The 27,689-nt window shown below is 36.0% G+C and overlaps 2 protein-coding genes across 4 annotated transcripts in view; both read right to left on the reverse strand.

The window, feature by feature from the left end:
* LOC118739292 (protein phosphatase 1 regulatory subunit 3B-like) overlaps nucleotides 1-27,689 on the reverse strand; it is a 337,433-nt gene that overhangs the window by 59,492 nt on the left and 250,252 nt on the right. The gene's annotated exons all lie outside the window — the stretch shown is intronic.
* Nucleotides 1-27,689, reverse strand: part of LOC118739287 (COMM domain-containing protein 4-like) — a 149,638-nt gene that overhangs the window by 9,621 nt on the left and 112,328 nt on the right. For all 3 annotated transcript variants that reach the window (XM_036470529.1, XM_036470528.1, XM_036470530.1), the window contains one exon: nucleotides 8,424-8,782. In XM_036470529.1, coding sequence (XP_036326422.1) covers nucleotides 8,424-8,782 — 359 coding nt within the window. The remainder of the gene's footprint in view (nucleotides 1-8,423; nucleotides 8,783-27,689) is intronic.

A 27,689-nucleotide genomic window follows, 5' to 3' on the forward strand; every position in this document is an offset into this window, starting at 1 on the left:
TATACGATGTCATAAATTTCATGAGTTTTAAATAATAAAATTTAAAAGCAACAAAGGCATTAATATCCACACACATACATAAGTACAACCCTAGCTTCTTTTCGTTACCGCTTTGAGTTCATCTATTTGCATGTATATGTATGTATGTATGTATGTATGTATGCATACATTTATTACCTTTGTGGCAGTTTATATTCGCACCACAAAGGGGGGTATAGATGGCTATAAATTTACAAAATTTTTACTTTATCCTTTTGCGGCATATTTAATTTTTATTCGCCCATCGCTTTCAAGTGAATTTACATATGTATGTATCCAAACGTGTGCGTGTGCCTTGGAACGTTTGATGTCCTTTTATCTAGACAACAAAACAAAAAACATAAAATAACAAATGTCATTGTTGTTGTGATTGCAGCAAACACCACCTGACAACATGTCAGCCATTTCGTTAGTGTTGACTGATTTCTCATACCACATAGCCAGCCGGCTTGTTTGCGGCGCATGCGCTCGTCTCGTAACAAACGCAACAAAAAAGATTTTACTTCACTTCTTATGCCTTTTTGGCATACCACTCGCACTATGGCAACCGCTACGCCTTGCACCACCACCGAAAGGCAATAAATATTTGAATACCTCAATCGTTTCTCTTTTTTTGTTTTGCTTTGCTTTGACATGCTGTTGTTAGCCATTTCGGTTAGGCCAGGTATCCAATCAACCACCCAGTGCCAGCCATGTGGTCGTTCGGTGGTCCTCCACCATTCGCTTTTGTATGCATTGCCTATAAATCTATCCGAAATTCAGCTTGATTCGGTCCGAATGGCAGCGCAGCAAATTGATTGCAGCCGGCGACAATGTTTGATTGACTTTGACGTGCTGCTGTCATAAAATGCCTTTGGACCGGTTGGTTGCGCAATTGGGTGTCCAAGTGGGTATAGATAAATAGAAAGGAAAATGGTTTTGTGTACATAAATACAATACATATGTATATATGTATACACAAATACATACATATGTATATACACTTAAGTGCATACGATTTTCTTGGTATTTTAGTATTTGACCCTTTCATGTAGTTTTTATCTTTGAAACTACGCATGGTCAATCGATTTTGTAGAATTTTATAGTCGGGTATATGCGTCTATAAAACTAAATAATACACAGATTACCTACATATCTCTGGTCATAGGTCATAAGCAATAACCGCCTAAGTTGATAAACTTGAATTCGATAAAAAACGTTTTAAACATTTCGATGGTAATGTTAGTCTTATGGGGAAACCAAAACATTTTCGTCTATAACTTTTTGAATATCCTAGCTGACGAGTTGGAATAGCAGTTGCAGAATATGATAGCACACGTAGCTCAATTCTTTCTTAAGTCGGCTTCACTCTATGCATTTGCCCAATTTTATTCGATGTTTTCTTACCAAACTTTAATAATCCATTCAAATATCTAAATTTAAATATGCTTTTCGAAAAATAGGATAGGACAGTTGTCCACCACCTCCACGATTTGCCGCCATGGCTATTCAAATTGTTTACCCAATTTAATATCCAATCGGCATCGGATTATTAGTTCGAGTTAGAAATGGAAAAAAATACGTTAGACATTGGGATATTTTCAAATCAACCTTATTTAGCCAAATACTTGTAAAAGCAGTTGACAAGTATGGCCAGTAGGTTAGATTAGACGGGTTACTTAAGTTGAATACTTAGTTCACTCGAGAGTCCAACAGGCCCATTGTGATGCCCACGAGGATCCCTCAGACCTGTCCCTGCATATGATTTAATCATACTGATTTTCTATCGTAGATGAAGTGCTGAATGAATTATATCTCTACAGCTTATACAAAAATTGTTATGCTGGGCCAATGGCCAGTATCCCGTTAGTATTCCGCTGAAAGCCGAAATTCCGTTTTGAAATCCTTAGCAGACGCTGTACTCTGCCTTTATCGAGCAGTGGACAAAGTAGGCGCGACATAGTGTAAGTATGCGGATTTTTCCTCCTGCTCTAGCCTTCTATAGAAAAAAGAAGTGTCAGTATACCGGCTGAGCTGTTCAAATCCGGCGGCGAAAAGACACTTGACATACCAATCGACACCCACCATCTTGTTGTTGTTTTTAAAGGTGCTTTTTATAGCACGAAGAGAAGCTGCCTGTACGATAACATGTCTAAATTTAAGATCTCCACAAAACTACTAATACGGCTATGTAGAGTGACGTTGAGTACAACTTTCCGCACCGTGCAAATTGGGAAGGAACTCTCCGAGCCGTTTAAGACCATACGAGGTTTTAGACAAGGCGATTCACCCTCATGTGATTTTTTCAATCTGATGCTGGAAAGCGTAATAAGAGCTGCCAATCTGAATCGCAGCGGCACCATATACAGCAAAAGCACGATGCTGCTGGCGTTGATATTGACATCGTTGGCCTGAAACCCAGTGATATCAGCGCAGCATTTTGCAGCTTAGAAAAAGAAGTTAACCGAGGTTGGTCTAGCGGTGAACGAGGACAAGACATAGTGACTCCTGGCAACACATAAAAAGTATTTGAGTATTGGATAACACGTCACTGTTTGCAGTCATAACCAGTGTTGCCACACATGGCCTTTTCCTACCAAAACTGGTAGGTTTTTTTCCATTTGGTAGGTTGGTGGGCTAGATTAGATTTTGGTAGGTTCCGCGACGATAATAGTTAATAGCGAAAAATAGAAAATATGTACATATCTCCAAAGCAGCCTTGATTACACGAATATAATTATTATTATTATTATTGCCAATATACTATATAATATGAACATCCATATATAACTGAACTACAAAGTTGTGATAAACTACATAAATATTTACTAAAGACTGGTGCGCTGAAAAGGGCTTGTCAATAAACCCACTGAAGTCCACCCTTGTCCCATTTACCAAAAGAAGAAAAGTGAACTTGACTAGATCCACCTTGGAAGGGACAGAAAGTAAGTTCTCAGAAAAGGCGAAGTATCTAGAAGTAACTCTGAACAAAAGGCACAATTGGAACTCACATCTCTCGAATGTTACCAACAAAGCTACAAGGGCGTTTTATGCCTGTCAGAGGCTTCAAGGTAAGACTTAGGGAATATCACCTAAACTGGCGCACCGTCTTTCAATACGGTAGTAAAAACCGTTGTTATATATGCGGAACTGGCCGGTTGGCCAAAGCTGAGCAAGTAAACGCAAGTGCTACCTTAAGCAAGCTGCACCGACTGTCTAACAGATGGGCTATATTCTTAAACTCATTAATGCAAAGCATCAGTCTATTTTATTTCTAAAGTATGACTCATATCAATATCCAATATGCGTAACCATGAAGAAATGAAGTAATACCAGTTTTTAATAAAGTTGCGCAAATTGAATACTTTTATTTCCTATGGTTGAGAAATTTACGGAGACTGATTCAGAATACAGCCATGCCCTTGGCGTCATTACTTGCAGTCCTGCTTTGTCGATTCTGATTGAAAAAGAAAGCTGCTGGAATGATCTACGGCTGCCCAATACGTCCAGCATGAAAAGTGGAAATCTTCGGGAACATTTGGAGGATCTCAAAACATTCCTAGATGATTCCGAGTTATCCTTCTAAAATCCTACAAGGTCAGAATTCCTGAAAGGCACTGCTGTGAAACGATAATAACTATGATTGGCGAAAGGTCGCAAGTATAGTATACCGACGGATCGACGATGGACGACGGAAGTACTGGGGCAGGCATACTTGGACGAAGATTCCCGAAAGTCTGCCAATGGAAGTCTGTGTTCGCGAATGACTTCGGGATCATAATAAATATTATGTCGGAAAGTAAGGCAGCGTTGAAGCCCTTATACCCTTTTAAAACGGCATCAAGGCTTGGGGACAGCTGTAAAACTCTTCTAAGCTGCCTGGTAGCCCGCAATAGCGTAACGTTGTGGTGGTTTCTCGGACATGAAGGATTTGAAGGCAACGAAAAGGCTAACTGTCTCGCAAAGCGAATAGCCCAAATGCGCTGCCATGGTCCTGAGTGCTTCTGTGGTTCATCTAAAGGATACACTGCACAACTATTTAGGGGCTGGGAACGATTTCATGTTGCTGCCCGCTGGCGGAAGTCAAAGGGAATGAGACAATCAAAGAGATTAATAAGTTCCTCCAGGAACTCCGAAAGACTCGTTGAACTTAGCCAGGAGAGTCTTGGTACTAGTACTGGCATTCCGACTGGACATTGCATGTTAGGCCACCATTTGAATAAAATGGGGTTTCTCTCTTTTATTGTACCAGCTGTGTTATATTTTTATTAAATGCAATGTTATCTACATTTTTAATAAACTTGACATTGAAAAAAAAGTAAAAAACTCAAACAAGTTTTGGTAGGTTTCGGTAGATAAAAGAATATGTCCGTGGCAACACTGGTCATAACTTTGAAGTGGTGAAGGACTTTTTTTTACTTAGGATTCAGCACAAACACCCCCAATGTCAGTCTGGTGCCACTTTGGGTTCGGTAGGCAATTCATAAGCAGAGCGGTCTCTCAGCGAACAAAAATCACGTTCTACAAATCTCTCAATATGCCCGTCCTTTTATATGGCGCAGAAACATGGACGTTGTCTACGACAGATGAGAAGGCTTTGGGGGCTTTCGAGAGAACTATTCTACGCAAGATCATGGCCCGTCTTTTTGGCGGTTGGGACTCGATATATAAATAGAGTTACATACATACGTGCATACATAGGGGATATCTGCGTATAATTGTAGGGATCTATCCTCAGCGTCCTCAGCTATAGGCAGTGTGGTCACATGATCGCAAAAAGCGAAGCTAATTGGTTTTAAAAAAAAGCAAGAAAAAGTTATACGCTATGCAAATTGAAGTTAAAAAGAAGTCAGTATATTCGTTCCTGAAAAACTCGTTATATATAAATCATTATCATCAAAACACAATATAACATCTATCAGGCTAAGAACGTACAGTAATGCACTTCAATATTCAGGGCTTATATTCAATATAACCTATCTGCAGTTTACACAAAAACTACTTTCTGATGTTAAAGCTCATCTGAGGCTTAACTGTCATCACTGGTTGCAATTTTTATTTTGAAATTCAATAGGTAATCCTTCTGTCAAGCGCTATAGAAGTCCAGCATTAACACCATCGATGAAAGTTAAGTCTTAAGTCTGGCTAAAGGTTTGTATCATTAGTTTGCTGTCAGTTTAGTGCCAAAATAGTTTTGGCTTGAAATATTTTTTCGCTATTCTGAGAACGATATTGTTGTATATTTTATTGACGTTGTAGTCGTTTGGCTCAGTAAGATGAACTTGTTGAGCAAGTCTGCTGTAAACTATCTCCCACTGTTCCAAGTTTACTAAGCAAGCTATGAAATGTATTATTCTACTGAAAGAGAGATAGTACACCCCTCTGAGCCGCTATCCTGAAACAATCTTCTATTGGAGTCAACAAGTTCTGCATTTATTATTCGCTTCAGCAGTAAGTACCTTTTGAACGAGGAACATCACGCGGTCAGGTGCCTACAGTTCATGTATGTATGATGAATGGAGTGGAAGATCGACATCTATCTATCTATCTATCTCGGCAGCCAGTTAGGAAACCCCCTATCTCGGAAAACTTTTCAAGAACGCTCTATTTCAGAATTTGATTGAAGAACGCCCTAATTCAGAATTCGGTACAAAAACGACCTATGTCAACATATTTTCAGTTGAGATAGGGCCTTTTTGAACCAAATTCTGAGACAGGGTGTTTCTCAATCATTCCGAAGTAGGGCGTTCCTTACCTGAGATTGGTCAATCTCCCACTCAGCCGTCGATATGTCCCCTTCACTGGCACATGAGTAACAAGTCCCTTTTAATGTTATTATATTCTCCAAGCCAAAACTTTCTAGAGCCAATCGCTCAAACGGAGGACAATAGCAATACAACCTGCATTTAATTAGCCATAGTAACACATTCCTTTCATAATTTACAACTTCATTTGCACATTTGTGTAATTATTATATGCCGCATTATGCACAAATAAAAATGTAATTAATTTTCTTTATGACAACAAGAGAATTAAAAGAAAGAAATGATGAAAAAAGTGGCATTGACTGAGATTCTATTGCGGCATATGTATGTACATCTACGTGTGAATACAAATGTGTGTGTGTATGACGAAATAAGCAGCAAAATGTACTATATGTATGTATATTGCATTTTCAACAAGCCATTTTCATTCATATGTATACGCATATTTATACAAAGCACAAATGTTGCCAGCAAGCAGTTGCAAAAAATGCCAAACTCAGCGCCAGCATAACGGCGTTGTTGGCTTCACCGCCTTCACAATAGAGGCAGACATGGCTTTCGAGAGGCCACGCAAGGAATGATGCAGCAGATTTTACTGCGAAATGAAGAAGCACAGCAGCAAAGCCAACACACCATTAGATGGCATCATTAAGGATGCTTTTCATGGTCATTATTTTGTGGCAACAGCTGTGGCCAAAAAATCTCTGAGTCAGATATACAGACAGACATCTGTAACTCCTGTAGATACAAGTGTATAACATACGAGTATATTGCCTTAAGTTGTTGGGTATTTCAGGCTCGAGCACAGAAGCTTTCGCTTTATTTTGGAATAAATCTGTATGTATGTGTATTCTGTTTGCATTTTTGAGTGTGTTTGTTGCTAGAAATGCTAGGCGTGAAGGCTTTTGCCTCAGCCGAATGCTGCCAGCTATCATGGTTTTTCTATTTTCTCAACTTCATATTGGTTTTTCCAATGCTTTCTATCTGTGTCTAGTATGGAGATTATCTTTTGTACATCTTCCGTTTTGGTCCACTAAACGGCGAGTGTGAACTGTTTGGGTTTTGCGGCTACGAAGGGCTATACAAGCAGTCTGGTAGAGAAAAAAATTCAATAAGTGTGTGAACTAATATGTATAAAAAAGATTGAGACAAAATCGTGATACATAAACTCTATCATTTTATCTTGCGCCCACTTAAAAAAAAAAATTAGTTCAAAGCTGTAAACATCCCATTAAGAATCCAAAGTTTTTTAAAAACGTCAAAGGTTATACCCAGACCCACCCACAATTTTTAAAACTTTGAAAAGTAATTAACCGCTGCATTGTAACCACATCACAACAGGCAACAGATGGCGGCCATAAACTCGTAAGCAAAGCAAAGCAAGGCAGCAAACTAAGTAGTCAATGGGTAGTAGAAACGGAAAGCGGGGCATGAGCTTCCGGCAAAGCAACTGCTGCTGCTGCTGCTGGCTAATGACGATAGGGCAGTGAATTGTCTTGCACAAAAGTGTGTTAATGACCGCCAAAAGTAGCAGGCAGCATCAACAACGACAACCTAAACCAAGGCAGCCTTAAACCACACAACCTACAGCTACGAGTATAAGGTTGCAAAGCGAAAAATTGTACGCGCTTAATTCGCTTGGCTGCTCCTTTTGCTAAGCAAATTATATCGTCAGCACCGTCATTCAAGGCGCTCAATGAGCTCACAAACGTGCAACATACACTGTTTGAGTTAGTGTTTTTTCAGCTCATTGTGGCTGCCACAAAAGCTTACGCACAGTCCATACTTTACATGACACAATGAGACATGATAGCCAAAGTGAGCCCGTTTTTCAGCTGTCCATACAGTTCCAGCCTTCCTATTCTACATACGGCTGGCGGCAACATATGTTGAATGCCACACTATTAAGGTCGTCAGTGTTGCTGCTCTTCAAAGTATACTCGTTTCCTTCATGGTCGCAAGCGCAACCGAATTTTGTTAGTCATGGTTTTGGCTAAGCATTCCCAAACGTGTACCCTCCTTCACTTGCCACCTTCCACACGCTGCTGCTTTGTTTTTGCGCCCCACTTCGATCCTTTTGGTGCTTTATTTTCTCTTAATTGAGGGTTAACCGGCGTTGATTATGCTGCTTATGGGGTGGTGAGTATGCCTGCCGCAAGTGTAGCAACTGTGCCACTTGTGTTGCACTACACAAAAAACGCGCTGGCTGCTGCAAACTCGTACCTCGCCATGTCCTTGCCTTGTCGTTCGGCAGGGTATTATTTTGTAAATACTTATGTGTTGGTAAACGCCTTAATGCCAGCATCGACTTAATGACTTTACACATGTTACCATCATGGACGCGCGCATCAGCTTGTGTGGGAGTGAGTAGGTAGGGTACCAACGTCATCACCGAGTTTTTCAATGTCGTTTTCTCGACATTAAAGTTGACGAAAGTTGCTTTCGAAAAAAGAGGGTCTCTGCATGCTGTTGGCAAATAACGTACATTCAGGGCTGTCGTTGCCCACTTTTAATTGCATACATAGAAAAGTTTAAATATTCCACTTCTGAATTTGGCGAAAACAACCTTTTCTCGAACTGCGACCCTAATCTCTTTTACACATGTGTAGTAATTAAGTTAAAATTAAATTTTATTCTCACCTCCTTCTTCCACCTTTAACTTTTACTAATTCCACAATTTTCGTTTTCTTCTCTCTACTCGATTGCAGGTCTGGTTCCAGAACCGACGGACCAAGTGGCGCAAGAAACATGCCGCGGAAATGGCAACCGCCAAACGGAAACAGGATATTATGGGCGGTGGCGAACCGGACGGCGACTGCAGCGAGACAATGGACAGTGACAATGAGAGCCTGGATATGGGCGAGAATCCGGCGCAGAGTAAACGTTGTCGTATGGGTGATAATTATCGTTAGAAGAGCGGGCGAAAAAACGTTGTGGAGACACTTGCATAGCCTTGTAGAGGAGTGGTTCGAGGCAGATAGCTTTGAATTTTCCGTAGTCTGAAATAAAAAAAAATAATAATATTTAATTACTATTTAATAAAGGAAAGTGATTATTTTATTTTCCAATCGATTAAGTACCGGCATGACGCGGTGATAACCACAGGAATTACTGAGTTTTAAAACAGTCTTCTGAAGGCTAACTAGATAAATCTCCGTTTTCTTTCCTTCCGTATAATTTAAGCAAATTATTATTTTTTTTCTTAAAAATATTCCCAGTTTTTCAGCATTCCTTTGTTTTTTTTTTGTAAATATTTTTGCGTACTTCAAAATTACTTTTTAAGATGTAAATTGTGTATTTGTATAGCTAATTATGCGTAAGAATGTAGAAATTCAAAATTTTTTAACTTTAAAAATTGCAAAGACAAAGAATTTAATTTAATAAAAATTAAAGCAGCTTAGCAGTTAGTAACTTAGTTAAGTAAGAAGGATAGCGACAAAGCGAATAACAGTTACAGAAAATATGTTTACTATGCAGATATGTTTTGGCAACGTTCGTATAAAATTTCACAACGGCGATTCAAAGAGGCGAAATTTAATTTTTCGATAAAAGATATCGAGGCCTAAACGCCAAAAAACGTATGCGAAAAAAATGTAAGGCTTTAAAACTTCTCATGCCAATTTTATTTTCATAAATTTTTAAGCCACAACATACATATTTACTTCTCTTCCGGAATCGCTGCCTTTGTTTTATCAGTAATGCGACCATGTCACTCAATGGTGGAAAATTTGTATGCTAGCAATGAAAATTTAGCATTAAGTACCTATGTAAGTATGAAAAAAAAAACATTCCACATTTTTAAGCTCTGGTACAGTTTAAATTATGTACTCTGAATTATTGTTTTGCTATAATTTTTTTTGTGCATACTTTTTTATTTTATAATTGATAGCTATGTACGCTAAGAAAAATTTAACTTTATGTATTATATTTAACATAAAATAACTTTATCCAAACATGTAACTACTTAAAGTAAATAAAATTTATTCGGCATAATTAAAATCTGAAAATCATGTATTTAAAGCGAATATGCGTAAACAACGTAAATAAATAAACAAACTTGCAAACAAATATAAAAATGTTATTTATTATCCTGAACAAACGGTTCTGAATTACTTCCTTTTTAATGGTTTTCTACATATGTACTTATAAATGTAGTTCAAGCCTTGACATCAGCTACATATATTTTGGACAATATTCCAATGGAGAGACTGATGAAGGGCTTCAAATCGAATCAGTACGGCAATTTTTATATAAGTTGAATTAACGTCTAGAGATGATGGTTTTTAATTGCTGCAGAAGTTCAAACGATTTCGGTCTAATGGGTCAATTGCATAGTTTGCAATGCTTTTTGTGAATCTCTTAAATCAATTCAACTGCAAATCCTCTAGTCTTTCGCAAAAGCCATACATACATACTTACCCAGTGGGAAAATGTAATGTATAGTAATCGAAAAATAATCAGTAAAACAACCCTTTTGACATTCCAAAATGCATTTTTTCCCAGGGCGATGTCCTAAGAAAAGTGGGGCATTCAATTACCTAGTATCGAAAAATTAATGTGTTTTAATATGAAATTTTTTGAACTAAGTAAAGTAAGTAAACGGTCTAAAATTTTAAGAAAAAGCATTTGCTTAGGTTTTATGCATACGGCCCATTCTCATTCTACCAAAATTTCGAGAATCTCCCAGATTGCGATAGTTTTTGAAATTTTGGAAATTATCCTAAAAATAAGAAATCTCAAGAAAATTAATAATTTCATAAAATTCAAAATTTTGGAATTTTTGTTATTTTTTAAATCTGCGAGAATATTCAAACTTGCTGTGACTTTCAACTATGTAAAATAGTACAAATTCGAAAATACAACAAAAAAAGGAAAAATTTAAAACTAAGCAATTTGAAAATTCAGTGAATACGAAAAACTCATTTTTCACCAAGTGTTATAATTATATGATACAAATATCATTTTTCAGAAAAATAACGAAATTGATCAATCATTGCGCAATTATGCGGACGCAGATAGGGTCAATAATTACGCAAGTTTGTAAGTGCTCACGATGTTGCAGAAAAATTGCACTCACGTGTGTGCGCAGGGCGGCTTAGTTCTTTTTTTCTACAAAAATGTATATTATCGTTTTAAAACTGGTAGCCGTTCAAAAAGGGGTATTTTTACCTTAATAATAAAAAGATAAATTTTCAATTCTCTCGGCACACGCACAACCTAGTTAATTGCACTGCTTTATTTTTAATAAAGAGATCAGGGGCCAAGCAAAGATTACCAAAAACTCATGAAACAGAACGAAGCAAAAAAAAATCTATCAGTATTTTAGTAAGTTTTCCTAAAAATTACACTGTACAGCACTCGGCTGGGTATTGGACCAAACCAATTTTTTTTAAAAAGTAATTTCTCCGTTTTTTAAAGTTAGCCTCCAAAATCGAGCTATGGGCCTTCGAAGTTCGAAATTAGACCTTTGGTAAAAAATTATTTTTAATTACTGTATGTAAACAACTAAAAAAAGTAAATTATTAATTACTTTCCTATATACAATCCAGACGTTCAGAAAAACTTGGTTTCGTCAATTCTTTAGAAAAAATTTAAAATATCGAACAGTGTAATAAATACTAGAAAGGCATTTAAGTTAGTCCCAGACATCTAAAAATAAAGAATATCGTTTTTCGCCAGGAAAAAGGAAACGAACAATGCCAATATTACCAATATAGTACAAGTTTTAAAATTTATCTTCCCCTCGAACACATTTTTTGACAAAAAAAATTGTTTGAAGGGCAGATAAATTTTAAAAGCTACTTGAGAAAATGGCCATAAGTTAGCTCTTGATGACATGGTCTTATGAAACTAGCACTTAGCTATAGTCATGTATATGGGCGAATCCGAGCAATTGACAACCAAAATCGGAAAAAATTCATGCAATTCAAATTCTCGCATTTTTGTGTAAAATATGGCATAGTATAACAGATTCTTGTTTCACATTTCTTTTCACACTTATTTGAAAATCTGATTTGCCTCTCTTACTTCTTGAAACAAAGCTGTAAGAGCCTTGGTTTTGAGCACTATATCTTTCAATAAAATACCACAATATCTCTTTAAAAAGTCAGTTTTTTTTCAACGGCGAAATGAGTAACGTCCGTAACGTAACATCCTGAACGCCAATATACAATTGTTTTAAAGTTAACCCAATCTTTAGTTTGCTTTTATAATGCATTTTGTTGAGTTCATTATTTTCTCTTCAAAATATTTTTGTAGATTGTGCTCTCCATACGTTACAATTTGCGCAGATCGGTTGACTTCGATGGTTATTTCAAAATCGCCTCCTTTTTCAATAATTAAATTAAATTCAAATTTCCATTATTTTGTTCCCATAAGTACTGCTTTAAACCTTCCCTTATACCAGAAAAAATGTTAACTTATAATTTTTTCTTCGCCAAAATATTTAGTTAAAAGAAACGTCAGAACGTAACGTTCGCAATGCTATGATTTGCCCATATATGTATGTATGTATATATATAAGAGGCCAGATCGTTGGAACTGAGACATCGAATCCAAGATGACAAGCCCGTTTAAGCTTACGTTGCATTCGCCTGGTGGAAGAAGGCCGAGATAAATTTCTGGCAGTACAAACTCCGAAAATTTTCACTGTGCTGGACCGCAGAGCTTGTTACGGTATTACTTATGCCAGCGTGCATATACCACTTTACTTTTTGCAGCAAGACCCATCTCGGGAGAACCGCTTTTATATATTCTCTTTATTACTTCCGGACGGAGGATTTCGTATCGACTTTGTTAATAGATCGGGGCTGAATATTAAATACACCTGCAAAGTATTAATCCAGAACATATCCTATTGTGAAAAAAGCCCAAACTAAACCTCTAAAGACGCCAATATCGACGGATCAAAGAGTGACATGGACGTTGGAAAACGGGTATATGGCTTACAACATAGAAGGCTCCTCTTCGCCAGCATGGAGAAAGACTATCGATTAAAGTCGTCGGGTTTACGTCCCCGGAACAACTCAGATTTATTTTGGCAGACTTCTTGAGGAACATTTTAGGACTTCGTGCATACGAGTATTTACATAATCGCATGTGGGAGACTGCACGCTGCAATGACTTCGGGAAGTACGACGACTTCAATCGTTCTCCTTTTAACGTTTAAAAAAAAAACTGTCTATCGGCTGGAATATGATCTCGGGGAAAGAAATTAGAGTCGGCAATATTTTCGTACTTCCTTAAGTTAATAAGTACATTAGCGTGCTCCAAAAAAACATAGGAAAATAAACTTTTTGGAATTTTCTTGTTTTTTTTTTAACTCTAGATAAGCGGCAAACCAATCCAAGAGTAGGTGTGAATTACAGTATTTTCAAAAACCTTTTATTATAAATGTGTAGCATGTGGACATGTTAGTTCAAAGCTTATGCCGCTTGATAACCATATTGTGGTATTAAATGAGCTTAAATTTTTTAAGAACCTTGCTATATTTTTTAGTTGGTAGGCAAACTTGTTTTTTTTTTTTTAATTACCGGTCGGAAGAGCCCCTAGAATAATCCGAAAAATATTTAGTTTTAACGATTTTAAAGTAATTCTACAAAAAAATTTATTTTGCAGGAATCGAAAATAACAGTTATATATTTTCGAAATTTCAATTCAAGAAGTAGCACGAAAATAAGTTGTCTAGGTACATGATATTTCAATATACATAGCAGTTTGATGCGTGTTAGCTGAGCAATATTAATCTTTAAATTATGATTTAAATTAAAAAAAAAAGTCAAGAATTAATTGATATTTTTTGACAGGTAATTTTCAGCTAAAAATAGACATGAAGATTTTACTTTTTTTTTGTTGGTCCAAAGTAACATTACAAAAGGAAAAGTTAAAACTTAACCTTATTTCATCTGCTTTTAAACGTATAAGTCAGAAACGCTTTATTGCTACGCAACGATGAGCAAATAAGCGATGCAATAAAACCATATGAAAATCGATAGTAAACTGTTTTGTTTTGATCGAAAAATAAAAGTGAAATTTTAACCGCTATTTTTGACTGAAAAAATAAAAGTCAAAAGTTGATAAAGGTCATATATTAACTGTTATTCGTTTTGAATTCAAAGCGACTTCCTTTGAAACTCACTCGGTAGTGAACTACAGAAACTGCCGGATTAGTGTGCATCAATGTACATACGAAATTTCCTTGTTCACGCGTTTATTTCCCGCTTCCGTACTAATTAATTTTTAACCAGTCTACGAATCAGTAGGTGTCGAGTGAATTCTTTTTATGTTAGCTTCTTAAAAATATCTAAAATACACAGCTAGAAATGAAAATTTCAGCCATCACACGCATTAGTCATTTCCTGCGCTCCGTGCTCATCGCATATCCCACACAATTACCACGAACATGTTAATGGTTTGCGTATTTGAAATACTTATGTGTTTCTTTTTCAATCAAACAGTAGTTCAGAGTAATGAAACAGTATAATTTAGAAAAGAAAGACACCGGGTCTGGTGAGTTTCGTCGGTTTGTTGAGTTCATACCATTAGTCAAATGCGCCAAAGTGTAAAGCCAAAAAAAAAGGGTTTATTAAAATAAAGAAGCAAATGCGCGCAGACGCAGCCATTAGCGAGGGTTTCGGCCATTGTTGGCACAGCGGACGCGCATTCGTCGCGCTCAACTATAGAATGATTAATGTCCATCACGACTGCACGCGAATGCGTCTAAACAACAGGTATTGCTAAAATACGACGAGTATAATAGCAACAGCAGTACAACACGGTAATGGCAGCTTCATAAGTAGCTTTAAGCCCTTTCAGTTCTTTGGTTCAAATCATTAACCAATAACTTTTGACTACCAGCAAATGTTTAAAAGGAATGAAAGATATATACACATGAATGCATGTAAGATTTCACTCTTTTTAATAAGTAATTACAAAGCTGTCAGACTTAATTTTTTTTATTAATTTTTTTATATCCAAATGCATGCGTATTTACTTACCAAAGATATACTGACAAACTGACTTCAATGAATATCATCATACTTGTACGTATGTAGGTATGTCCAAGGGAAAATTGTAAGCACATTCATAGTAAGTATATACGTCACTTAGTCTTTCATTTATTCTTCAATGGTGCTTAGTAATATATATAGATGTGTACACAAATACATATACATACATATTAAGGTGATTGACTCGGTTTTCCAAACCGGTTTGTACCTGTTTTTTTGGATATCTAAAGGCGGTTATTTTGAAATCTCGATTTTTCGTATAACGATAAACCGTTTTTTTTTTCTTCGAACCAACCAATTTTTTTCATTTTATAAAAATCTTAAACTCTTAATAAAAGTTTTGAGTTTTTGAAAGTTTCCAAGGCTTTTGCCAGTCTAAGCGAATACCCTAAATAGCTTTTAAATTATATCCTAGGTTATTTGGGGATGAACATTATATCTTGTTTGATTTCAATTAATGAATGTTTTCTACATGTTTGGCCGAGATTCTCCTCCAACTCGTTTTCTGCTTCTTGAAGTTGTGACACAAATGGAGAGATCTCCAATTTCACTTCACCTCCAAAGAAGCTTTTTTATGGCAGAAGTACACTCGGAGGTTTGCCATTGTCTGGCCGAATGGCGACCGCTATTTGAAAAAAAAAAAACATGAGCACTACTCAAAATCCGAAAAAATCAGAAGAAATTCAATGAAGTATTAAAAAGTAAAAAAACCGATTTTGGAAAAAAGGCGAATAGTCGAATACCCTAATACTACCTATGTACATTTGTACATGCATTTTTTTTTATTAGAAAAAAATGTTTTCAAACCACTTTGGTGGCATACGAGTTCACTTGGACGATTTTCCTACACATATTCGCTCCTCGTCTCTGACATATTAAGCGGCTGTTTGACAGGCGTAACCAAACGTCACACGCATTAATAATTCAATGATTATGTTTGTTAATATTATTATTGATTATTGTTGTTATTACTGCTGTTGTTAACAAGACACTTGTTATTACCAGAGGTGATTTTACGCAAACTACGAAAAAATTTCCTGAATTCATATCAAGGTTAAGCAAGTACATAAATATGTATCTACATACATATGTATGCGTGGAATTTATCTACACACATTTAAGCATATATCTACGTATAATCCATCAGTATTTCGCAGTCTATTCATAATTTCATAGCCATTTCAAATTCATTCATTACAATTCATTTCATCTCCATTCTTCTCAACGTTTTCATTGATCGTTCAAATTTTCATTCATTCATTGACTGCTTTCGTTCTTTCATTACCTCACACTTGATTGACACTCAATCAATATACAGTCGGTGTACGAGATTTACACACTTTCTGTGCTCTCCCCACGGTTTGGAAAAATCCCCTTGCACCTTGTTGCTTTGATTTTCTTCGATGGATTTTCTTTGTTTTTTTTTTAAAGGATTATATTGCCTTTCTTTTGTTTCTTTATTTCATCTGCCTTAATCCTTTTGACTTTCTCTAAGCAGATTTCCGGTATTTAATTTGGTACTGGAACTGAAGGGAATGGTAGTGGATGCATGTCTCAAAGATTAGGTGACTTCTCAGGCATAGTATATGGATGAAGGGTCGATGGTTGCTATGTTAGTTAACCAAGTATTTTTTTGCATATTTCCAGAATATTCATAACGTTTCATTTTAAAAGCCAAAACTCACAATTATTAGAATAAACTAGATTTTTCATTATTCGTTAAAAAGCCAAACAAAAAGTATTGGAGTGAACTTTTTGGATTGAGGATGTGTTGCTGAAACTGGCTTAGCAAAATTTGTAGATTCTGCTCTTATATGGTCTTAACTAGGTTTAGTGATTTTAGGCTTAACATCAGCTGGTTAAAATAGAGATGATTTAGATTTTCAAATGGGCTTGGGATGACCGATAAGCTTTTGTTTTGAATATAACGTAAATTTAATATTGCGGCTTCTTCTCTGCAACTAAATCGACTGTGATTTAATACACTTTTCTAAACGTTCTCTATCGTTGTGCAAATTCAACCCTGATTCATCTTCTTCGTCTAATTTATTGGCGCTGTAGCCGAGTTTCTCTTCAGTGCTAACTGGCGTCAACTGGAAATGCCAAGTGACGCCAAGTCCGTCTCGGCCTTTTATTTCCAACGCAGAGGAGACCTTCATCTTCCTCTGTTACCAGCATCACGACCCGCGTTGAATACTTTCAAAGCAGGAGCGTTTCTGTCCATTCGAACGACGTGACCTAGCCAGCGGAGCCGCTGTATTTTAATTCGCTGTACTATATCTATATCGTTGTAAAACTCATTGATCGTTCAAGCCGCTTCATCAGATGTTTTCATTGTCCATGCCTCCGCGCCTTACAGCAGCACAAGCATTGATCTGTGACTTGTAGAGAGCAATTTTTGTACGACGAGAGAGAACTTTACTTCTCAATTGCCTATTCGGTCCAAAGTAGCACTTGTTGACATTGTTGACAAGAGTGATTCTCCGGTGGAGATTGATTTTCGATAAACTATGTCCTGCTGTAGGTAAACTATGTGTCCTGCTGTAGGTACAAAATGTCTAAAAAGGGTTATGGTGAGTGCATGGTCTAATCTGGACAGCTGCAAAGTTTCGACCTCCAATTGACATGCAATTAATGAAGGAAGTACCAATGTTCGCTTAACTCTTCAAATGCTAATATATTTAGGAAAGTGTAAAAAGACAAATTATGGTCACTCAGTTCAGTGCTGAGAGAAATCTTACTCTGTTCCTCTCGTATCTTAAGCGCTGACGTATTCAAGTAAATCTGTAAATCCAAAAGTTTTTGAACCAATACCTCGGTAGACGTAAGCAGGAATCTATTTGAGAGTATGTTGGAGGACTTATCGTAGCCCACTCTGTCATATAGTTCAGAGACGTCTCTCCATTGAACTGGAATCTAGATCAGTACGGACTAAAGGAATTCATCATTCTGTATGCGTCAAAATAACATCATACAGACAAACATGTTATGGATATATAGAGTAACGGAAATCCTCTTAAGCTATTTAAATATTTTTAGAATCGCTTTCATCAGTAAAATTCTCGACGGACATGCAGTTACCAAACACTGATTCAACCGAAATTATTCCACTTTCATTAGCTTTTGCCGAATTTCCACATTGAAAGGACAAAAAATATATGCCATTTAAAAAAATTCCATGCGGAAATTAAATTAATAACTACTTTTTTAATGTATTGACATGATTTTTATTTTAATGCCCGACTTTGTCATTTGTCATTTTTGAAATAGTCAAAATAATAAAGGGAGGATATATCGCCCAAAAAACATAGTAAGGTAAAACCGTTCTCTCAATTCGTCGGCCAACATTTTAAAATCATAAAAAATTTAGAGTAAGAAAAAGGAATTGTTCAAAGTTGTTGTTGTTTAAGATTGAAAATGAGAATGTGTGTGTGAGTTTGTATGTTGTATGTGTAGATTCACAGTTTTACTGGTAAGTTGCAAGCATCTAGCAACTACAGCTTTTTCGAAATTACCAATTTAAAGAAATAAATCGAAACTTCCTAATTTTAAAAATAAAGGAGAACAATGAAGTAGCAGCGTTTACTCAAAAAAATAAATCTCGAAATTCCAGCACACTCTAGTATTTTAACAACTAAAGATTTCTTAAAAAGAAAAATAAATTTTAGTTATCGAATAAAATGCTCAAAAAAATTTACGAAAAATTATGAAATTGAGTTTCATTAAAACAAAATTTGATTTAAATGTTTCAGTTTATAGAGTCTATATTTGTATAGTTACAATTTTGATAAAATTTTGTATTCGTTTTCATTTTAAGACTATCTGTATTGCTATGATCTCCGAAAATATTCGTACAGGGTTGCCACATATTTTCAATTAGTTACAAATAAAATAAAACATAATATAAAAAATATCAATTGAAAATTATTTAAAAAACTCAAATTCTGAAATATTTTGGAGTAGGGCTGCCACCTATTTTCCATCGTATGTTTATTAATTTTTTTTTAGAAAATTAATATAAAATATTACTATTTATGGGTACAAAAAGAAAGCTCTTAAACAGTTATTTGCCTATATAGAAAGTGTTATCCCTCAGGATAATAGTGCAAGGTTGCGATTTATTTTCGATTTTACAAAATTTAACTGAAACAATTTATATGGATATCAATATAAAGGTATTTCTGAGAATTTAAATACAGAAATATTTTCCATGAGGGTTGCCACGTTTTTTTGTAATACAAACCTGTATCTTATTAATTTCTTCGAGCATATATACCTATCCTATGTACATATGTATACACACATATACACTAAAAATATGTACTCTCCATCCTGGCGGTTTTCTAAATAGGGTTGCCACCTATTTTTCAATTTCAAATATTTCCATATTTTGCCCGTTTCAATAGCTACACCTGAACGAAGTTTTTCATGCCTGAAAGGGATTAAAACTGACTTGAGAAATACAACAGGTCAAGAAATGCTCAACGTTCTAGCAGCGATGAATATTGACAAAGGTATAATTTTTCAAAAAACTAAGAAAAATGTGGAAGCTCTTCGTTTCGTTGATATACAAGTAAAAAGAAATATTGAATATGTTTTAAATTATCAACATATTTTATTAATAAAGTTAAAAATTTAATGAATGTATTTGAAAATTTCGTGTTTTCTAAACCCACATTACTAAACTATATTATTCTTCGATTTGGGGCGTGGTTTTCTTTGAAATGAATATTTTTTTGGTAGTTATTTTTATAAAACTTAAAAAAAACGGAATCTTTTAAAACCTCTTCGTTTTTGAAAGTTACAGGTTTTTGGTCGAAAATTCAGTTTTTTCTGGAAATTTACAGTTTTTTTTTAAATAAAATCTGGCAATACTGGTTGTTTTAAACTTCTGAACTGGTAAATGATCTTCAATAGTTGTGGGAAATAATAAAATCATGGGAATTTTCAAAAACTAAATATTCCTTAGTTACTTCGATATAAAATTCCACATTATTTGCACGTTCTACTTAAGCCACACGCAATCAAACAAAAGAAAAACTTCACCACTAAATACCGAAATTCCAGCATCATCAAGTGAAATTTTAGCGCACTTTTAAAAGTAATTAATCCAATTCTTGCAATTGTAGAGCACGTTGCGCATGCGCATATCTCTGTGGAAATGCACCGCGTAAAACCATAACAAATCGCAAATAATGCTCTAAAAATGTGTAATCTTTTCATTCTATTGCTTCATTCTTTGCCGCCTGTGACGTGCCGTTTCGATGATTTTGCACAATTTTAATTTAACACTATCTACCTCAATGGTAAGTAAGCATTGTAAGCAGAAGAGAGGATGAAATGTTTTCTAATACCCATTTCCTGTGCTTCCTTCTTCCTGGACACATTCGACGCAGCAGGACACCAAATAGGAGCATATAAACACGTTGTCAGTGCGAGAATGTAATGAACTGGAAAAATGCGCACAAAACAAACGGTCGATCGCTCGAACAAATAAGTAAGTACATAGATCGATGGACCCAAGCAAATAATTGCAAAGCAAAGAAATGCAATTCACAACTGCTTGTAAATCGAATGTGAAATTGCCAATAGGCCAGCTGCGTCACATTGCACTACGCCACTCACCGCAGCAGCTCAGCAGCTCTACACAAAAAAAAAGGAGCGAATTCTATGGCTCGGCGTTCGAGCGTGCCTCCCGAGAGATTTGGCGCACACAAAGTCACAGTTGGACCAGTCAATCTGTGAAAAGTCAAAAAGTCGCTTGTGTGTTGAGTGCAGGTCAGGGATGGAATTCGAAAACTTCAAAATGGGACTAATGGTCTTCAAAAATAGTGCCGAAAAGAAGATGAAAATGCCACAAAATTAAATTTCTTTTAACGCGTTTTTAGAACAATATATTTTAAGAAATAGCATTTTTAAAATACACTGAGGTAATAAAATAGTTATTAATTAACTAATCATGGACGTAGCCGCGTAAGGGCTAGAGCTTTCACAAATTGGACAGATATTAAAACATTGTACTTTCTCTTAAAAAAACCATTCGTGTAAATATTTTTTGGGTACTCGCACTGTTTTAAAGTTTGCCGTTTCTCAAGTCCGGATTCTATATTTTATTATCTTTACTTTTGCTTTCATTTTGACTAATTCTGATAACAGTTGAGTTGTTAATTTTAAACTCATCACGAATCACTTTAACTGAAATACCACTTTTTAGTTTTTCCAGAATAATGGCAAGTCAAAGAAAGGCAAAAAATTAAAATTTTGTGTGCGTGGCATACATAAACCAAGAAAGTTGTAGGTATTGGTTAAATTGGTTTGGAGTTGGACTTATAAAGGTTACAATGTTTTGTTTTAGAGATTGGCATTAATCAAGGAATTGCACGTATTGAGGGCTGCGGTTACCGTGTACGCACTGTATACATTTTTCATCGGATAAACAGAAATTAAATTACGAACAATTATAAGGCTCATACTACGAAGAGCGCGTTTTTATACCTTAAATCCAGATTTGAGGGAGTATTCAAAATTCTAAGTATGCATATTTTTTGTGTTTCACAAGATCTATAACTTAAGCAGTCACACAGTGTTATAATCCCGACGAAATCCTTGATAGTGGTTCCGGGAGGGGAACGGTACATGACGGTAGGAAGTTTAGTTTGGATTAAAGTCTCACACTGACGGGGTTAGGCTTTCGATGCTTCCTCCTCATAAAAAAACATGCATAGTAAAAAGTTCACTATTCAAATCGAAGAATAGTTTTATATCAACTTTTGTGGATTTCTGTTTATGTGTTTTTGTACAACATAGCTCTATTGGTTATAATAATTTTAAGCTATAATAATACAATTTTTAGAAAGTAAAAGTTATTGTTTTTGAAATTTTTTTTTGTTAGGAAGCCTCTCTTTTTAGGGAGATTCCAAGTTTTCGATTTTATGCATTCTTCCCATAAACAGTGTGTTCGAAAATCTTTTAAATGGATGAATATATGTATATCACACCGGCAGCAAAAAATTATCAAAAATCAACGGGATATTGCAGAAACTTGCACTTTTATTTAATGGACTATAAAACTAAATCTAAATCTTTTTAAAAATTCTGAATTAAAAGCTTGTTGTTGCGAAAACTTACTTTTCGTACTGTGTATTCACAATATAATTCTGCGGTTTGTATTTAATTTAATTTTTTAGTGCTTTTAATTTTCATTTTTTGTATTTTTTAATCTATAACGTAGTATGTGATTTTTTGTTACATATTGGCATTTTATGCGAAAATTTCTATATTTTATGATTGTGCCGAAACAGAATAAATTGTGCCGAAAGTGCCTCTGAGAATGAAAGTGCCAAAAATGGCACTATTGTGCCTACTTTTCCATCACTGATGCTTAGCTCACATTTGCGAATACTTGGCTCATCTTTTTGGTGCAGTTTTACCTGCTCGGCCGGTAGGCTGCTTAGTTGCGAATTCCAATTAACTGCCGCAAAATTCAGTTCCGATTTGAGGATTTATTTTGGTTTTTAATTTGTATTTGTAATTTTTCTGTATATGTATGTGTGAGTATTTGTACATATATGTATGTATGTTCGCCACTTTTGTGCGATTTGTCAGCTCAGCTCAGCTGGCCGTCCTGCCAATGTGCCTCTCCTGGGTTTAATTTGGATTAGCTAGTTTTTAGTTAAAATACTGCGACTGCGTGTGTGTGCGCTGCAGCATTTGTTATTTTATTTGTGAGTTCATGCGAAAAATGTTGATTAATTGCTTTTAATTGTTTTATTGTTCATTTGCATTCTATGTTGACACTAATCTGTATGGATCATCGCAAAGTCAAAAGATTATGTATACAAATAAATGCATACAAAGAAATATGGTAATAGTTATACTAAGAGGATTTCGAAGTTGCAAAAATTTGTGCCAGAGCATTCTAAAGACGATAAGAATGAATTTTAGAGGAATTACGTGCAAGAAAACACATGTACGAATTTGGGCACAACAACGAATTTTGATGAAGTTTATTACATGAAAGAATGTACGAAAATATATTTTTCGGGGATGCACATAAATCCTTTACAATCTAGAATTTTAATCATAGACTGAAATAATATTGAAGTGAGTTGAATTAAATGTCGTTAGATATTTATTATACCTAATATATCAGTCATCATTTAAAACTAGCTATAGGTACAAATGTATATGCATTTATTCTCAACAGCATGTTTTATTTCCTAAGTAGCTATTTATTTATTTTATGTATTTATTTATATAATCTAGAAGTGCAATATTTCACACAGACCAAAGGGAAAAATAAATAGTAACTACTTACAAACTAATTAACTAAAACATTTAAAAGCATTTTACAACTGTTCTTCGTGAACAAGAAATCCCCAGAGCCCAACAATTGCCTTCCAGATGACTTTTTTTTCAAGCAAAGTGTAATTTGGCTCTCATTTCGACATTACGAGTAACTGCTACCAAAGAAATGGTGAACTCAGGGTACCTGCTGAAATTGGCTTTTATCGAAATGACACTTAGCTGATGAAATTTTTGAACGATCTTTCCAACTGGCAATCCCGGATTTCGCTATCAGTCGGACAAGCTGCAGAAGTTACGGTCTAATAAAATAAAAGAAAGTTCCAATTTTTTCAAAATAAAAAATTACAGAAAGAAAATTGGCCCATTTATACGAGCACCAAAGAAGGAAAAAACCTCTAATATTTATTTTACCTTTCCTCTCTGATGAAAGCGCTTGGTAATTTCGAGAAGTCGAACCTTGTAACGGTATTTCCCACCCCGACTGCGACGAGACGCTCTCTGATTCCCTAATTCTCTGACTTCTCGATAAATTTTAATATTTTGGCATACAATTCGATCAACCGCGTATAGTGCCCTCGGCTCATCACAGCACCTCAGCTAGCCCTACAGACTCTATATATTTCAGAATAGATCCCGGGGGTAGGGAGTGTATGTGTTCCTCTCTTTGCCATAGATGCCCTACAGAGTGATGAGTGCCGCCTGACTACCACTTAAAATGAGTATCCTCTCACTTCGATAATTCCTGCGAAGCTTGACCTCAAACACATGCGCTGATGGCATAGACTTCCGCTTTGAAGATGATTGGGAAGGTTCCTAAGGGCACCGACAGGTCGCCTTACGGTATGTATCAACCCTAAAGTTTCTTTTGAAAACTACTGCTCTATGATTGTCCCTGTTCCAAGATGATCAGACCATAGCTTAGCCAAAGCCCTCTCTCGCGAAAGAAAATACGGCAGCGTCTGTCCTCCACAAGATGCATATAAGTATGTAAATATATAAGCTTTAAAACTGAGCCCAGGATCTGGTTGTGCGCTGGGGTTGGGACCCGAAATAGAAATGGATTTATTGAAAAAAAGAACAGCAAAATATATGTACATAAGTATGTTAAAAAAGTTTTGAAAAGTTCATTGCATACTGTTTTCAGGTCTAAAAAAGAAAAACTATATATAAAACCATCTGTTTTTGAGGGTAATTTTATGAAGATTAAGGTAGTTTTTTTTTTATCCAAAGAAACTATTTTCCTGAATTCTCCATCTAAAAATCTTTAAAATTCTCTTAAATTTATTTCCTTATACTCAGAAAAAAGCTTTTCCTTAAAACAAGAAAACATTATCCTTATTTTAGAGTTAATGTTTTTTCCTTAATATTACGGAAAATTTACTCAGTTTGAGAAGTTTTTCCTTAATTCAGTTTCATGCTAAAAATAGGGCGTCATTAATTTGAGGAAGACAATTTTTAAGTAATAATTTCCTCAATATAAGTAAGAATTTCCTTAAATAATTTTGAATTTTGTCAGTGCTGTTAAGACAAAGTTAATTTCTTTTCTGGCAAACGTCCGCTGTGGCGTCGAGTGAATACTACTGCTTCTGGTTCTATGATCGCAAGTTCAAGTTCGGTTGGGCGTGGTTAGAGTAAGGTAAGTCATTTCATTCAATTTAAATATAAATTACAAATTGTAAAGGCACACTTCCAGTGTTTTAGATGTACATACATACGTACACTCCGAGGGCAGCAAAAAATGTGCCCCCAACAATGCAAGGAAAGCTCAACGTCGAAAAGCTGTAATCAAAACAGTCGGCCAATTGATTCGCCACTCGACTCTCACACCTGCTGTGAGACAGCACTCTTCAACGAAGCGCCATACCACGATCCAGAAAATAAAGGTAGCGCCGTTCGCGGACCGCTAACCCTCTCTTCTTCGATTTGACAGCACCCACCCAATCGCTGACGTCATAAAATACTTTTGGAGCAGTGGAATCACATTTTCCGCTCATTACTGGTACGATAAGGAGAGTCAAGAAGCTGCAGATACAAAAAGGTGCCGCCTAAACGAACATGCAACGATCGGGCACAACGCGAGCCATTTGGAACTGCTATAGGGACTAAAGAGGGAAGACGTATTTGCCGCAATAAGCAGAAAGAGGTCGAAATACGTGAGTGCGAAGAGCTTGAAATGCTGGGCGACAGAAAAAACACTAGAAATTTTTAGCAGAGAGTTGAGCGACTTAGGGAAGGTTTCAAGACTCTTGTAGGAATAACCATGGCAACCTAGTTACCGATGTCCAGAACGTACTCAAATTATGGAGGGATCACTTTTCGACCCTTTTGAATGGCAGAAGCACTGAAAGAAGTGAAGAAGACTAACCCGAGTCCCCAGCTGATGACGATAGAGTCGATATCCCAGCGTCTGACTTTGACGAGCAACAAAGCTGCTGGAGCTGACGGCCTGTCAATCGAGCTATTCAATTACGATGGCACAAAGCTAATAAGGTGCATGCCCGACGACTCGAATTCAAGTGCGCTCTGCCTAATCCACAAGAAAGCGAACCTCGCATACGTACCAACTATTTTATTATTTTTTGTGTGAAAGACTGAAGCCCTCCTTCAACGAACTGATTGTGCCTTATCAGTGTGGCTTCAGATCAGAATTAAGGAGGACCTCTTCGAGCCGTTTGATACCAGTCGAGGTTTCAGACAAGGTGACTCCCTTTCGTGTGATTGCTTTAATCTGATGTTGGAGAAAATAATAAGAGCTGCAGAACTGAACCGCTCAGGCATCGAAATTATTGCTACAAATGGGGGCTACGTCTGTTCTAAAAGTATACAACGCGGGTCGCAGTGGTGGAAGAGGAAGCCCCACTGCGAAGGAAGGACCAAGTGGATAAAGACTTGGCTTCGCTTGGCATTTCCAACTAGGCGTCAGTTTGCACAGAAGAGAAACGACTTGCGTACTGTTTTGGACTCGGCCAAAATCGGGTAGACGGTTATAGGGCCAAATATGAAGAAGAAGAAAAGCTTTGTGCGTCCCAAAGGCATTTGTTAAAGCGAGGCATGGTCTATACCCATCAGCAATGTAAGTCTTGTCTGGCAAAAGATTCAGGTGGTTACGTTTATGTAACTTGCGGACTTTAGCTTTCACAATTTGGACAGATATGGGAACATTTTACTTTCTCTTAAAACAAAACCATTTGTGTAACTCCTTTTAGGGTACTCGCCGTTTCTCAAATCCGGCTTCTATATTTTTTATGTCTACTTTTGCTTTCATTTGACTAATTCTGATAAAAGCTGATTTGTTTATTTTAAACTCATCACACATCACTTTAATGGAAACACCACTTTTTAGTTTTTCCAGAATACTGGTTAATCAAAGAAATGCAAAAAGTTCTAATTTTGTGTGCGTGGCATGCATAAACAAAGAAAGTTGTAGGTATTGAGGTTAAATTTGTTTTGAAGTTGCACTTATAAAGGTTACAATGTTTTGTTTTAGAGACTTGCATTAATCAAGGAATTGCACGTATTGGGGGTTGCAGTTACCGTGTACGCACTGTAAATATTTTTCATCGGATAAACAGAAATTAAGTGACGAACAATTTCAAGGCTCAACCTATGAAAAGCGTTTTTTCAGACCTTAAGTCCAGACTTGAGGGAGTATTCAAAATTATAAGTATGCGGAGTAAAAAGTTAACTATTCAAATCGACGAATAGTTTTTTATCAACCTTCGTGATTATATTTTTATGTGTTATTGTACAGCATACCTCTATTGGTTGAAATAATTTTAAGCTATAATAAAAAATTTTTTAGTAGGTGAAATTGAGAAAATGAGAATTTTTTAGTAAGTTATTGGTTTTGAAAAAAAAATTTGTATAGGAGGGCCAGCCCCTGAATATGTTTTGACGAAGGCCAATTTTTGAAAAATTAACAAAGAACTTTCAAAGATATTTTACCCAACATATAGAGATGACGTGGAGCATAACGTTGGACACTTTAATGATACTTTTTACAATTTATTTCGAAAGTATGTACCAAAAAGTAATATTGTTTATGAAGAATCAACGCAGTTATGGTTCACTAAAGAGCTTAAAAAATTGAAAACTAAAGTCACACTGTATAAGGTCCAATCATTCTGTAGACTCCCCCACAAGTGGGGACTATCCGTATGAACTTTGTCCGATTAACTCAGCTTATATTTCAGTAATTTCTTCCGATGAAGTTTTACACTATTTAAAACCCCTAAAAACATCATTTTGTGCAGAGAACATCGGAGAGCTTTTAACAACACTCACTAAGCAAGGTGTTTTTCACAAAAACGGCAGCCGGTCTCCTATAGAAAACTATCGAGGCATAGCGGTCTCTACGCTATTCCAAAATTTTTTGAAGCAATTATTGTTAATCAACTGACATATTCTATATCTTCTTCAATTTCACAGTCTCAAAACGGGGTTTCTGTGGAAAATTTACTATCACTAATTGATTGGAGTTTACAACTGATTTCCGTACCCACGTTAGGTTAGGTTAGGTAAGCGGGCTGCCTCCGCAAATGGATGCACACTTGGACTCGACTAAGCTGTTCGTTGTGATGCCCTTAGAGGG

The sequence above is a fragment of the Rhagoletis pomonella genome, unplaced genomic scaffold (genome assembly GCF_013731165.1).
Source record: "Rhagoletis pomonella isolate Grant_MI unplaced genomic scaffold, Rhpom_1.0 Rhpom_scaffold_00005, whole genome shotgun sequence".
Classification (NCBI taxonomy): domain Eukaryota; kingdom Metazoa; phylum Arthropoda; class Insecta; order Diptera; family Tephritidae; genus Rhagoletis; species Rhagoletis pomonella.